The following is a 12,729-nucleotide window of genomic DNA, read 5'->3' as shown; positions in this document are numbered from 1 at the left end:
AACTTTTATGCTATTTTGAAAGGAAACAAATTCCCCAAACTTAAAAATTCTTACAAACCTATTTGTAAGAGAGAGGACAATTATAGTTATAGGAGTTCATTTACCAATTGTGCATTGAGACCTATGCTATATACTTTTCTGCAAGGATACCAGGGGCACTGCCCTCAGAGGCTCACAGAGCTGTCAGTGGCGAGAATAAAGCAGAGAGAGGGCCCCATAGAGAAACAATAACTTTTTCGCTGGACCCAGTGGCCACCAGAAAGACCTAAGGACTGATTTTCGATGATTCTAAAATCAAAATGAATGGAAGCAACAGGGGAGCCTGAAGACTTGGAGTTGTTCTCAGCTACGAGTTTTCCGCCACCCCCAGGAAATAGAAAGGTATATTTTTTCTTTTAATGGTTGAATGTACTAATGAAAATCACCTCAAAGAGAGTTGATTGAATCCACTAAGAAAGTCACTTAAATTCAAATTTAAGAGCTGAGTCATGAGACCTGGTGACCCTGACTAGAGAACTCTTGCAGTACTTTGAAGCCTGGCACCAAGGGCCAACAGTTTAACATTACAGGTCTTGACTGAATTTAGTTTTAATTTCTACAGCCTCTAGATGTTAATATATTTAATCCATTCTACTGTTGACAATTCATTTAAAATTCAATCTATCTAAAAAGGTCATTTTTTTTTTTTGTACAACATTAGAAATGTTCTTATATTGAATCCATCCTAATGAGTTGGAAAAGGTGAAGTGGAAAAATACAAATAGCTTTAAAATGCTACTTAAATATCATGAAAAACTGGAACTGCAAAGGCCTTTTTACAAGTTAAAACTCCATTTGAAGTTAGGCATGTGTTTCAGACCATAAATCATGAGATTTCAGCCAGAAAAACTCATCTTTGTGAGAATCTGAAACAAAATGGTGTGAGAAAAATACAGATTAAAAAAATATCTTTTAAAAAAAAATATTTTTAATGCTCAGAAATTCCCCTCACTAAATACTAAGGTAAATATGGACTACTGAATATGGAATATGGGCTTCCCTGATAGTTCAGTTGGTAAAGCATCCACCTGCAATGTGGGAGACCCCGGTTCATTTCTAGTGTTGGGAAGATCTGCTGGAGAAGGGATAGGCTACCCACTCCAGTGTTCTTGGGCTTCCCTTGTGGCTCAGCTGGTAAAGAATCCGCCCACAATGTGGGAGACCTGGGTTCGATCCCTGGGTTGGGAAGATCCTCTGGGGAAGGGAAAGGCTACCCACTCCAATATGCTGGCCTGGAGAATTCCTTGGACTGCTTTAGTCCATGGGGTTGCAAAGAGTTAGACACGACTGAGCAACTTTCACTTCACTGAATATGGAGGACACTCAGCATAAGATAAAACACTTAAAAATTCCCTAATTTTTTTCTGGATTAACTTCTCTTTTTTAAACTTAATTTTTATGGGAGTATAGTTGATTTACAATGTTGTATTAGTTCTTGCTGTAAAGTGAATCAGTTACAAGAAAGACAAATATCATATGATATTGCTTATATGTGGAATCTAAAAAATATAGTACAAATGAACTTATTCACAGAACAGAAATAGAGTCACAGATGTAGAAAACTAATGGTTATCAAGGAGGAAATGAGTGGGGGAATAAATTAGGAGACTGGGATTGACAAATAGATACTACTATATATAAAATAGATAACTAACAGGCCTAACTTTTCATCTGAACATTATGAAAATCCTGTCCCACACCTCCTGCAGCTAATACAAATTTCTTGGCAAATGTGGAATTTCAGTCCACATCTATGGTGTAGCTGATAGAGGTTACTCTTGAGTGGTCAATCTGAGTACCTCTGTCTTAGCTTGGCTCTTTTTTCTCCATCCTCCCCAGTTATACATTTAGTGTCCTCCCAGGACCCGGTACCATGTTTATCTCCTTATCTCCAACTTGTTTGTAACGCTCTGAGGATATTTGAGAAGCAAATGCATCCTTTTTCCAAGAACCCACCTGTCTTACTTCCATATTCAAAATGGATGATGATTTTGTACTTCATTCTTTAAGGGGTTAAATAAGCTGAGATCTCATAGGCTCTCAAATTTGACACATAAACATTCCAGTATCCAAATCCTATAGTGAGTCTAGTAATAACATTTCACTCCAGATAAATTTCAAGTTTACAACAAAAACAGATTTGAGAATTAGGAAAAAAAGAAAAACAGAATCCTACTGAATTCATTATAATTTTCAACAGCTTTCTGACTATATTTGGTGGTAATAAAATAGAGAAAATAAAAAATTTTCTAGACTCATACGTTCCACTCTTTTGGGGATAAATCTTCAAGATATATTTTTCTTGAATTTATTAAAAGAAATCTGTATGAGAGCAAAATATTTAATTCTGCTGAAGAAAGAAACCTTTACAAATTTATCCATTTTCTTTCCCTATTACAAGCTAGAGATTCTATAACATGAAAAGCCGTGATATTTTCTATCATTACAATATGTAATTTTCCATACATCCACTATAAGTATTACTTTTTTTCTTTGAAAAGCACATGAAAACATTACTTTGGTTTTCCCAAGAGCCCAGTTATCAAGACCAGCTTTTTCCAAAATGGCGGCACACGTGTCAGGACTCAATGGAGGCTCTTCACACCACTTGTAGCAGAGAACCTGGTACCTTTGAAAGGGAGAGAGGGCTAGTTAGTATTTCATAAAAGTTCAGAGTCTCAGGAGCCTAATGGGTCCTTCTGGCTTCTTAGAACAATTCTTCAGTAAACTGAATTCCAGACTATCTACTTGTGTAATTTGTGTTTTTCACTTCAGTGATTCCTTTTCAACATATGATCTTTTAGTGATAAAGCATTAACCGGTTTTTTCCCATCCTAATCCCAAGTGTTCCTTCCTTGTGTCCCCAACATTCCCATCCCACCCTGGCCTCCCATTTCTCCTTCTCCCTCTCAGTCTCTTCAACAGGCCTCATATTTAGACTTGCTGCTTAAATGTTAGATTTTTCTGAGTTCTGTTTCTTATTAAGCTCTCTCTCCATGTGTGTCTCATCTACATGCATGGCTCTAACTGTTCCCTATATGTGATGACTCCTATACATACAGCCTCAGCCCTGTTTTCATAAAAAGGAAACACATTACTCATGGTTGCCTGCTAGACACCTGCACCTGCTTATCCCACAGACACTTCAGACTCTACAAAATGCATCACCTTTTCTTTCCTCTGCTAGTGCCTATCTCCATGAATGATGTCAACCCTTCTTAAAAGTGAAAGTCGCTCAGTCATGTCTGACTCTTTGTGACCCCACGGACTATACAGTCCGTGGAATTCTCCAGGCCAGAATACTGGATTGGCTAGCCTTTCCCTTCTCCAGGGGATTTTCCCTACCCAGGGATTGAACCCAGGTCTCCCGCATTGCAGGCGGATTCTTTACCATTCTTTGGGAAGACCCAGAGGAATCGGGTGGAGAGGGAGGTGGGAGGGGGGATCGGGATGGGGAATACGTGTAAATCTATGGCTGATTCATATCAATGTATGACCAAAAAATAAATAAATAAGTACAAATTTTAAAAAAATAAAAAAAAAAAGGCTCTAAGACTAGGAATCTGTGTGTCATCCTAGATTCTCCCTTATTCTTCACTCACTGCATCCAACCATCTTGTGTTTTGCTGTGCCTCTTGATTTAAACCCAACATACTGACTCTACTTTGTTTTTATGAGTTCACTTCATGGTTTATATGGTGGAATTTGAGACCACAGCACAGGAGGTGTTAAGTAATTTGGGGAGTTTGGGACTGAAGCAAAAATATTAATGAAGATAGTTATAGCTGAAATGTATTGTCCATATTTGGTTCTATCTGTAGCCTTCATAAATATTGCATCATTCAGGGCTCATAACCACCTATACAGTAGATGCTAACTAACATCATCACCCTTATCTGCAGATGGGAAGACTGAAGCTCAAATGTTACTCAAGTAACGCTGAACAAGGTCACACGTTTAGTATAAATGGCAGAATTGGGATTCAAATCTGGATTTTCTCACTTCAAAGCATGTGTACTTCTCCCTTCGCTAAATTCTGCTTGTGTTAGAACTCTGACAGCCAAACAATTGTGCATCGGTGACTGATGGAAAAATGGATCCAACTTCAGTAGCTTTTTAGTATAATATAAGGCCTCATTAGAAACAACTACAGTAAAAACCCAGTCTCTTATGCAAAGTAAGTTCATGTTGTGTGTCTTCCTTTAGGATTATCTCTTTGTCACACAATGGAAGAGTTTATCCATAACAGAATGGACAAAGGGTCTGATGATTTTACATCTTACAAGGAGGGTTAGTCAAACGATAAGGCTGGACAGGGAAGGTTATTTAGTCCTATTTACACCTCCACAGGGCCTTTGCAAACTGTCCTGCCTTCCTAAGAGTCTATGCCAATTCAGATGACAGTTTTCAAATTTGTGACAGAGAAAAGGCTTATTAGCCTTTTATTTCTGGAGCTTTCTAGATTCAGAACAACTATTCACATGTTCTCCAGAAATTTAGTTTTTTTCCTTATTCACTTATCATATAGTAATTTGCTATTCTATAATAGCATGGGGTTGGAAGCATATTCAAAAACTTATTCTCACTTCTGACCTTCCAAATAAGTAATGCTCAACCACTCAGTCATGTCCAACTCTTTGCAACTCCATAAACTGTAGCCCACCAGGTTACTCTGTCCATAGGATTCTCCAGGCAAGAATACTGGAGTGGGTTGCCATTTCTTTCTCCAAAGTAAGTAATACAATATATCAACTACAAAATCATCAAGAAAATGAGTTCAGCTCTTCTACAGTCCATGTTGTAAAACCATGGATAGTTTTGAAACTCCTGGTTTAGTCTAGCATTCAGGGCTCTCTCTTAATAACATTAACCTGATCAGTTTTCCCATTTGATCCCATCTTTATCACTCCTGTCACTTCACTAACACACACTGCTGAGCCAGTCTCACCCACGTCCCTCTGGTTTTCGGAGCACCAACCTCTACACAGAGATGGTCCCTTCCTGTCTTCTCCATAAACCATGCCCCCCACCAGATCCCACTGCAGCACTTTTTCTTGATATTCTCTCTTATCAGCCTTCGTGAAGATCAGCCTTCACTTTCCTAAACTCTTAACACTACAAACCATCTCTTTGGATCTTGGTATTTATTACCCTACACTGTTTACTAACTTTCCACGTCTATGGCTCTGAGAATCCTAACTGGATTGTTCATTCTTGAGGACTAAGTAAGTGTTACAATTCACTGTCTTCCAGACTAGATGTGAAAGTGTTAGTCACTCAGTCATGTTTGACTCTTTGCAACCACATGGACTGTAGCCTGCCAGGCTACTCTGTCCATGGGATTCTCCAGGCAAGAATACTGGAGTGGGGATAGCCATTCCCTTCCCCAGGGGATCTTCCCAAACAGGGATCAAACCTGGGTCTCCTGCATTGAAGGCAGACTCTTTACTGTCTGGGCCACAAGACTAGATACAGGTAGAGAAATAGAGAAAAGGGGAAGAAAAAAGGGGATTCCCTGGCAGTCCAGTGGTTAGGACTCCATGCTTACACTGCATGGGGCATGGGTTCAATCTCTAGTCAGGGAACTAAGATCCTCCATGGCACATAGCCAAAAAGTAAATAAATATGCTGTCTCATTTAACATCACAAATAACCTTGGGAAACAGGTACCATACAAAAAAGAAAAAAATAGACTTAAAATTATTTTCAAAATATTAATCTAAGTTAGGTTAATTCCAATATATTCCAAGTAGATAATTTTTTTTTAGCTGTTGAACTTCATCTTAAAAAATCTATAAGCCACATTTAAGGTCTATTGAGTCTTTTAAAAAGTACAGATAATCACAACTTCCTTTCAATTTCTAATATACTAAAGGTTGATTATTGTGCTTACAATACAATAAAGTAAAAAAAATTCACTGTCTTCCATAGTATTTAGCACAGTGCCTTGTGTATAAAAATAGTCACTGAAGTTTAAGGGTACTTCTCTTAAGACTAAATTAATGTTATTTATATTGATAGTTGAGCAAGTTAAAAATGAACTCTTTAGAAAAATGAAAAATGTGATGATAAGGTCAAATTTTAATTTGCAGAGGTGGTCCTAAGATGGCAGGGGAATAGGATGGCGAGACCACTTTCTCCCCCACAAATTCATTGAAAGAACATTTGAACGCCAAGCAAATTCCACAGAACAACTTCTAATGCTGGCAGAGGACATCAGGCACCCAGAAAGGCAGCCCATTGTCTTTGAAAGGAGATGGAGAAGTCTTGAGGCTACTGTAAGAATAAGACTGAAAACCAGAGGCAGGAGGCTTAAGTCCAAATCCTGAGAACACCAGAGAACCCCTGAATCCAGGGAACATTAATTGATAGGAGCTCATCAAACCCCTCCATATCTACACTGAAACCAAGCACCACCCAAGGGCCACGAAGCTCCAGAGCAAGGCATACCACACAAATTCTCCAGCAACACAGGAACATAACCCTGAGACTCAATATACAGGCTGACCAAAGGCACACCAAACCCACTGACATCTCAAAACTCATTACTGGACACTTCATTGCACTCCAGAGGGAAGAAATCCAGCTCCACCCACCAGAACACTGACACAAGCTTCCCTAACCAGAAAACCTTGACAAGCCACCCATCCAACCCCACCCACAGTGAGGAACCTCCACAATAAAGAGGAACCACAAATTGCCAGAATACAGAAGGGTCACCCCAAACACAGCAATATAAACAAGGTGAAAAGGCAGAGAAATACTCAGCAGGTAAAGGAGCAGGATAAATGCCCACCAAACCAAAGAGAAGAGATGGGGAATCTACCTGACAAAGAATTCTGAATAATGATAGTGAAAATGATCCAAAATCTTGAAAATAAAATGGAGTTACAGATAAATAGCCTGGAGACAAGCATTGAGAAGATGCAAGAAATGTTTAACAAGGACCTAGAAGAAATAAAAAAGAGTCAATATATAATGAATAATGCAATAAATGAGATAAAAAACACTGGAGGGAACCAATAGTAGAATAACGGAGGCAGAAGATAGGATAAGTGAGGTAGAAGATAGAATGGTAGAAATAAATGAAACAGAGAGGAAAAAAGAAAAAAGAATTAAAAGAAATCAGGACAACCTCAGAGACCTCTGGGACAATGTTAAATGCCCCAACATTCGAGTCATAAGAGTCCCAGAAGAAGAAGACAAAAAGAAAGACCATGAGAAAATACTTGAGGAGATAATAGTTGAAAACTTCCCTAAAATGGGGAAGGAAATAATCACCCAAGTCCAAGAAACCCAGAGAGTCCCAAACAGGATAAACCCAAGGCGAAACACCCCAAGACACATATTAATCAAATTAACAAAGATCAAACACAAAGAACAAATATTAAAAGCAGCAAGGGAAAAACAACAAATAACACACAAGGGGATTCCCATAAGGATAACAGCTGATCTTTCAATAGAAACTCTTCAGGCCAGAAGGGAATGGCAGGACATACTTAAAGTGATGAAAGAAAATAACCTACAGCCCAGATTACTATACCCAGCAAGGATCTCATTCAAATATGAAGGAGAAATCAAAAGCTTCAGAGACAAGCAAAAGCTGAGAGAATTCAGCACCACCAAACCAGCTCTCCAACAAATGCTAAAGGATCTTCTCTAGACAGGAAACACAGAAAGGGTGTATAAACATGAACCCAAAACAATAAATGGCAACGGGATCATACTTATCAATAATTACCTTAAATATAAATGGGTTGAATGCCCCAACCAACAGAGAAAGACTGGCTGAATGGATACAAAAACAAGATCCCTATATATGTTGTCCACAAGACACCCATGTCAAAACAAGGGACACATGCAGACTGAAAATGAAAGGCTGGAAAAAGATACTCCATGCAAATAGAGACCAAAAGAAAGCATGAGTAGCAATACTCATATCAGATAAAATAGACTTTAAAACAAAGGCCGTGAAAAGAGACAAAGATGGACACTACATAATGATCAAAGGATCAATCCAAGAAGAAGATATAACAGTTATAAATATATACACACCCAACATAGGAGCACCACAATATGTAAGACAAATGCTAACAAGTGTGAAAGGAGAAATTAACAATAACACAATAATAGTGGGAGACTTTAATACCCCACTCACAGCTATGGATAGATCAACTAAACAGAAAATTAACAAGGAAACACAAACTTTAAATGATACAATAGACCAGTTAGACCTAATTGATATCTATAGGACATTTCATCCCAAAACAATGAATTTCACCTTTTTCTCAAGCGCACATGGAAGCTTCTCCAGGATAGATCACATCCTGGGCTATAAACCTAGCCTTGGTAAATTCAAAAAAATTGAAATCATTCCAAGCATCTTTTCTGACCACAATGCAGTAAGATTAGATGTCAATTACAGGAGAAACACTATTAAAAATTCCAACATATGGAGGCTGAACAACACGCTACTGAATAACCAACAAATCACAGAAGAAATCAAAATATGCATAGAAATGAATGAAAAGGAAAACACAACAACCCAAAACCTATGGGACACTGTAAAAGCAGTGCTAAGGGGAAGGTTCATAGCAATACAGGCTTACCTCAAGAAACAAGAAAAAAGTCAAATAAATAACCTAACTCTACACCTAAAGCAACTTGAAAAGGAAGAAATTATGAACCCCAGGGTTAGTAGAAGGAAACAAATCTTAAAAATTAGGGCAGAAATAAATGCAAAAGAAACAAAAGAGACCATAGGAAAAATCAACAAAACCAAACGCTGGTTCTTTGAGAAGATAAATAAAATTGACAAACCATTAGCCAGACTCATCAAGAAACAAAGGGAGAAAAATCAAATCAACCAAATTAGAACTGAAAATGGAGAGATCACAACAGACAACACAGAAATACAAAGGATCATAAGAGACTATTATCAGCAACTATACGGAAATAAAATGGACAAATTGGAAGAAATGGGCAAATTCTTAGAAAAGTACAACTTTCCAAAACTGAACCAAGAAGAAATAGAAAATCTTAACAGACCCATCACAAGCATGGAGATTGAAACTATAATCAGAAATCTTCCAACAAACAAAAGCCCAGGACCATATGGCTTCACAGCTGAATTCTACCAAAAATTTAGAGAACTAACACCTATCCTACTCAAACTCTTCCAGAAAATTGCAGAGGAAGGTAAACTTCCAGACTCATTCTATGAGGCCACCATCACCCTAATACCACAACCAGACAAAGATGCCACAAAAAAAGAAAACTACAGGCCAATATCACTGATGAACATGGATGCAAAAATCCTTAACAAAATTCTAGCAAACAGAATCCAACAATATATTAAAAAGATCATACATTATGACCAAGTGGGCTTTACCCCAGGGATGCAAGGATTCTTCAATATCCGAAAATCAGTCAATGTAATACACAACATTAACAAATTGAAAAATAAAAACTGTATGATCATCTCAATAGATGCAGAGAAAGTCTTTGACAAAATTCAACATCCGTTTATGATAAAAAAAAAAAAAAAAAAACCCTCCAGAAAGCAGGAATAGAAGGAACAAACCTCAACATAACAAAAGCTATATATGACAAACCCACAGCAAACATTATCCTCAATGGTGAAAGATTGAAAGCATTTCCCCTAAAGTCAGGAACAAGACAAGGGTGCCCACTCTCACCACTACTATTCAACATAGTTTTGGAAGTTTTGGCCACAGCAATCAGAGCAGAAAAAGAAATGAAAGGAATCCAGATTGGAAAAGAAGAAGGAAAACTCTCACTGTTTGCAGACGACATGATCCTCTACATAGAAAACCCTAAAGACTCCACCAGAAAATTACTAGAGATAATCAATGAATATAGTAAAGTTGCAGGATATAAAATTAACACACAGAAATCCCTTGCATTCCTATACACTAACAATGAGAAAACAGAAAGAGAAATTAAGGAAACAATTCCATTCACCACTGCAATGAAAAGAATAAAATACTTAGGAATATATCTACCTAAAGAAACAAAAGACCTATATATAGAAAACTATAAAACACTGGTGAAAGAAATCAAAGAGGACAGAAACAGATGGAGAAATACATCGTGTTCATGGATCAGAAGAATCAATAGAGTGAAAATGAGCATACTATGGAAAGCAATCTATAGATTCAATGCAATACCCATCAAGCTACCAATGGTATTTTTCAGAGAACTAGAACAAATAATTTCACAATTTGTATGGAAATACAAAAAACCTCAAATAGCCAAAGCAATCTTGAGAAAGAAGAATGGAACTGGCAGAATCAACCTGCCTGACTTCAGTCTCTACTACAAAGCCACAGACATCAGGACAGTATGGTACTAGCATAAAGACAGAAATATAGATCAATGGAACAAAATAGAAAGCCCAGAGATAAATCCACGTACCTATGGACACCTTATCTTTGACAAAGGAGGCAAGAAAATACAATGGAGAAAAGACAATCTCTTTAATAAGTGGTGCTGGGAAAACTGGTCAACCACTTGTAAAAGAATGAAACTAGAACACTTTCTAACACCATACACAAAAATAAATTCAAAATGGATTAAAGATCTAAAAGTAAGACCAGAAACTATTAAACTCCTAGAGGAGAACATAGGCAAAACACTCTCTGACATAAACCACAGCAGGATCCTCTATGACCCACCTCCCAGAATATTGGAAATAAAAGCAAAAATAAACAAATGGGACCTAATTAAAATTAAAAGCTTCTGCACAACAAAGGAAACTATAAGCAAGGTGAAAAGACAGCCTTCAGAATGGGGGGAAATAATAGCAAATGAAGCAATGAACAAAGAATTAATCTCAAAAATATACAAGTAACTCCTGCAGCTCAATTACAGAAAAATAAGAGTTCCAATCCAAAAGTGGGCCAAAGACATTTCTCCAAAGAAGACATACAGATGGCTAACAAACACATGAAAAGATGCTCAACATCACTCATTATCAGAGAAATGCAAATCAAAACCACAATGAGGTACCACTTCAGGCCAGTCAGAATGGCTGCTACCCAAAAGTCTACAAGCAATAAATGCTGGAGAGGGTGTGGAGAAAAGGGAACCCTCTTACACTGTTGGTGGGAATGAAAACTAGTACAGCCGCTATGGAAAACAGTGTGGAGATTCCTTAAAAAACTGGAAATAGAACTGCCATATGACCCAGCAATCCCACTCCTGGGCATACACACCGAGGAAACTAGAATTGAAAGAGACACGTGTACCCCAATGTTCACCGCAGCACTGTTTACAATAGCCAGGACATGGAAGCAACCTAGATGTCCATCGGCAGACGAATGGATAAGGAAGCTGTGGTACATATACACCATGGAATATTACTCAGCCATTAAAAAGAATACATTTGAATAAGTTCTAATGAGATGGATGAAACTGGAGTTTCATTATACAGAGTGAAGTAAGCCAGAAAGAAAAATACCAATACAGTATACTAACGCATATATATGGAATTTAGAAAGATGGTAACGATAACCCTGTATGTGAGACAGCAAAAGAGACACAGATGTATTGAACAGTCTTTTGGACTCTGTGGGAGAGGGAGAGGGTGGGATATGGGAGAATGGCATTGAAACATGTAAATTATCATATGTGAAATGAATCACCAGTCCAGGTTCGATGCATGATACAGGATGCTTGGGGCTGGTGCACCTGGATGACCCAGAAGGATGGGATGGGGAGGGAGGTAGGAGGGGGGTTCAGGATGGGGAACACATGTACATCCATGGCTGATTCATGTCAATGTATGGCAAAACCAATACAATATTGTAAAGTAAAATAAATAAATAAATTAATTAAAAAAAAACAAAAACAAATAAAACTAAAAAAAAATTTTAATTTGCAATTTGAAACTCAAGAACATGTGGGTTACCTGCTTTTGTTTACAGAATAGAGAATTTCCCTGTGTTACCTGGGTCTCCCAGCTGACAACAGACAGTTCCAGCCCCTATTAAGAGTTACCTTCTCTTTTGATACACAATCACTTTTGTGCTTTCTTTCTAGAACATCTGAGTCATTTTCTTTCTGTTTCCTATCATTCTTCTCAAGAATTTTTATATAAAATGTCCAAGGAAACTTAAAAAGAAGTTCACACACCGTTTTATAAAGTTGGCAAAAAGTATCCGATGTGAATACCCCAGCCTTCGGATTCTTGCTGTTTCCAGAATGCCTGTGTAGCGAAGCTGGAGCACAACCTTTTCTTTGTCATATTTTCTTGCCTGACGTTCATTGTTTGGTTTGATGCAGCGGATGAAGTGAGGTTGGCCAACCACCATTTTAGATAACAAATCCATCAGAGAATACTGTAATATGCAACAAAAATAAAATTCCCAGCAAAGCATATAAACATTTAGGAGACTGCACATCTTTGTTTTAATTAAAAGAATAAAATCTGAAAACTGAGTATTATACAGTAGTATATAATTTTTATTAAGGCATATAATTAACATGCATTAATAAAAATTGTATTTATAGTATTTTTTAAATATACTATATTTATGATATTTACCATTAAAAATGTAGAAGCAATAGCTAGGAATGTACGTATTAAAAGTTTCCTGTAAATTCTTAAGGAAACCTTAATTAATAAATAATATTATTTTCTCTTACCACAACTTTTATTAATAGGCT

At 37.3% G+C, this 12,729-nt stretch overlaps 1 protein-coding gene across 8 annotated transcripts in view; it reads right to left on the bottom strand.

The window, feature by feature from the left end:
• Positions 1-12,729, bottom strand: part of MYO3A (myosin IIIA) — a 179,921-nt gene that overhangs the window by 30,940 nt on the left and 136,252 nt on the right. For 7 of the 8 annotated variants that reach the window (XM_043479923.1, XM_043479920.1, XM_043479919.1 and 4 more), the window contains 2 exons: positions 12,196-12,401; positions 2,557-2,668 (listed from right to left, as the gene is read on the bottom strand). In XM_043479923.1, coding sequence (XP_043335858.1) covers positions 2,557-2,668; positions 12,196-12,401 — 318 coding nt within the window. Of the gene's footprint in view, positions 1-2,556; positions 2,669-12,195; positions 12,402-12,729 lie in introns of those variants that run through there. The other variant, XR_006271652.1, reaches the window with a different exon arrangement.

This window comes from Cervus canadensis, chromosome 10 (genome assembly GCF_019320065.1).
Source record: "Cervus canadensis isolate Bull #8, Minnesota chromosome 10, ASM1932006v1, whole genome shotgun sequence".
Taxonomy (NCBI): Eukaryota; Metazoa; Chordata; class Mammalia; order Artiodactyla; family Cervidae; genus Cervus; species Cervus canadensis.
This window is presented reverse-complemented; position numbering and strand designations above follow the sequence as displayed.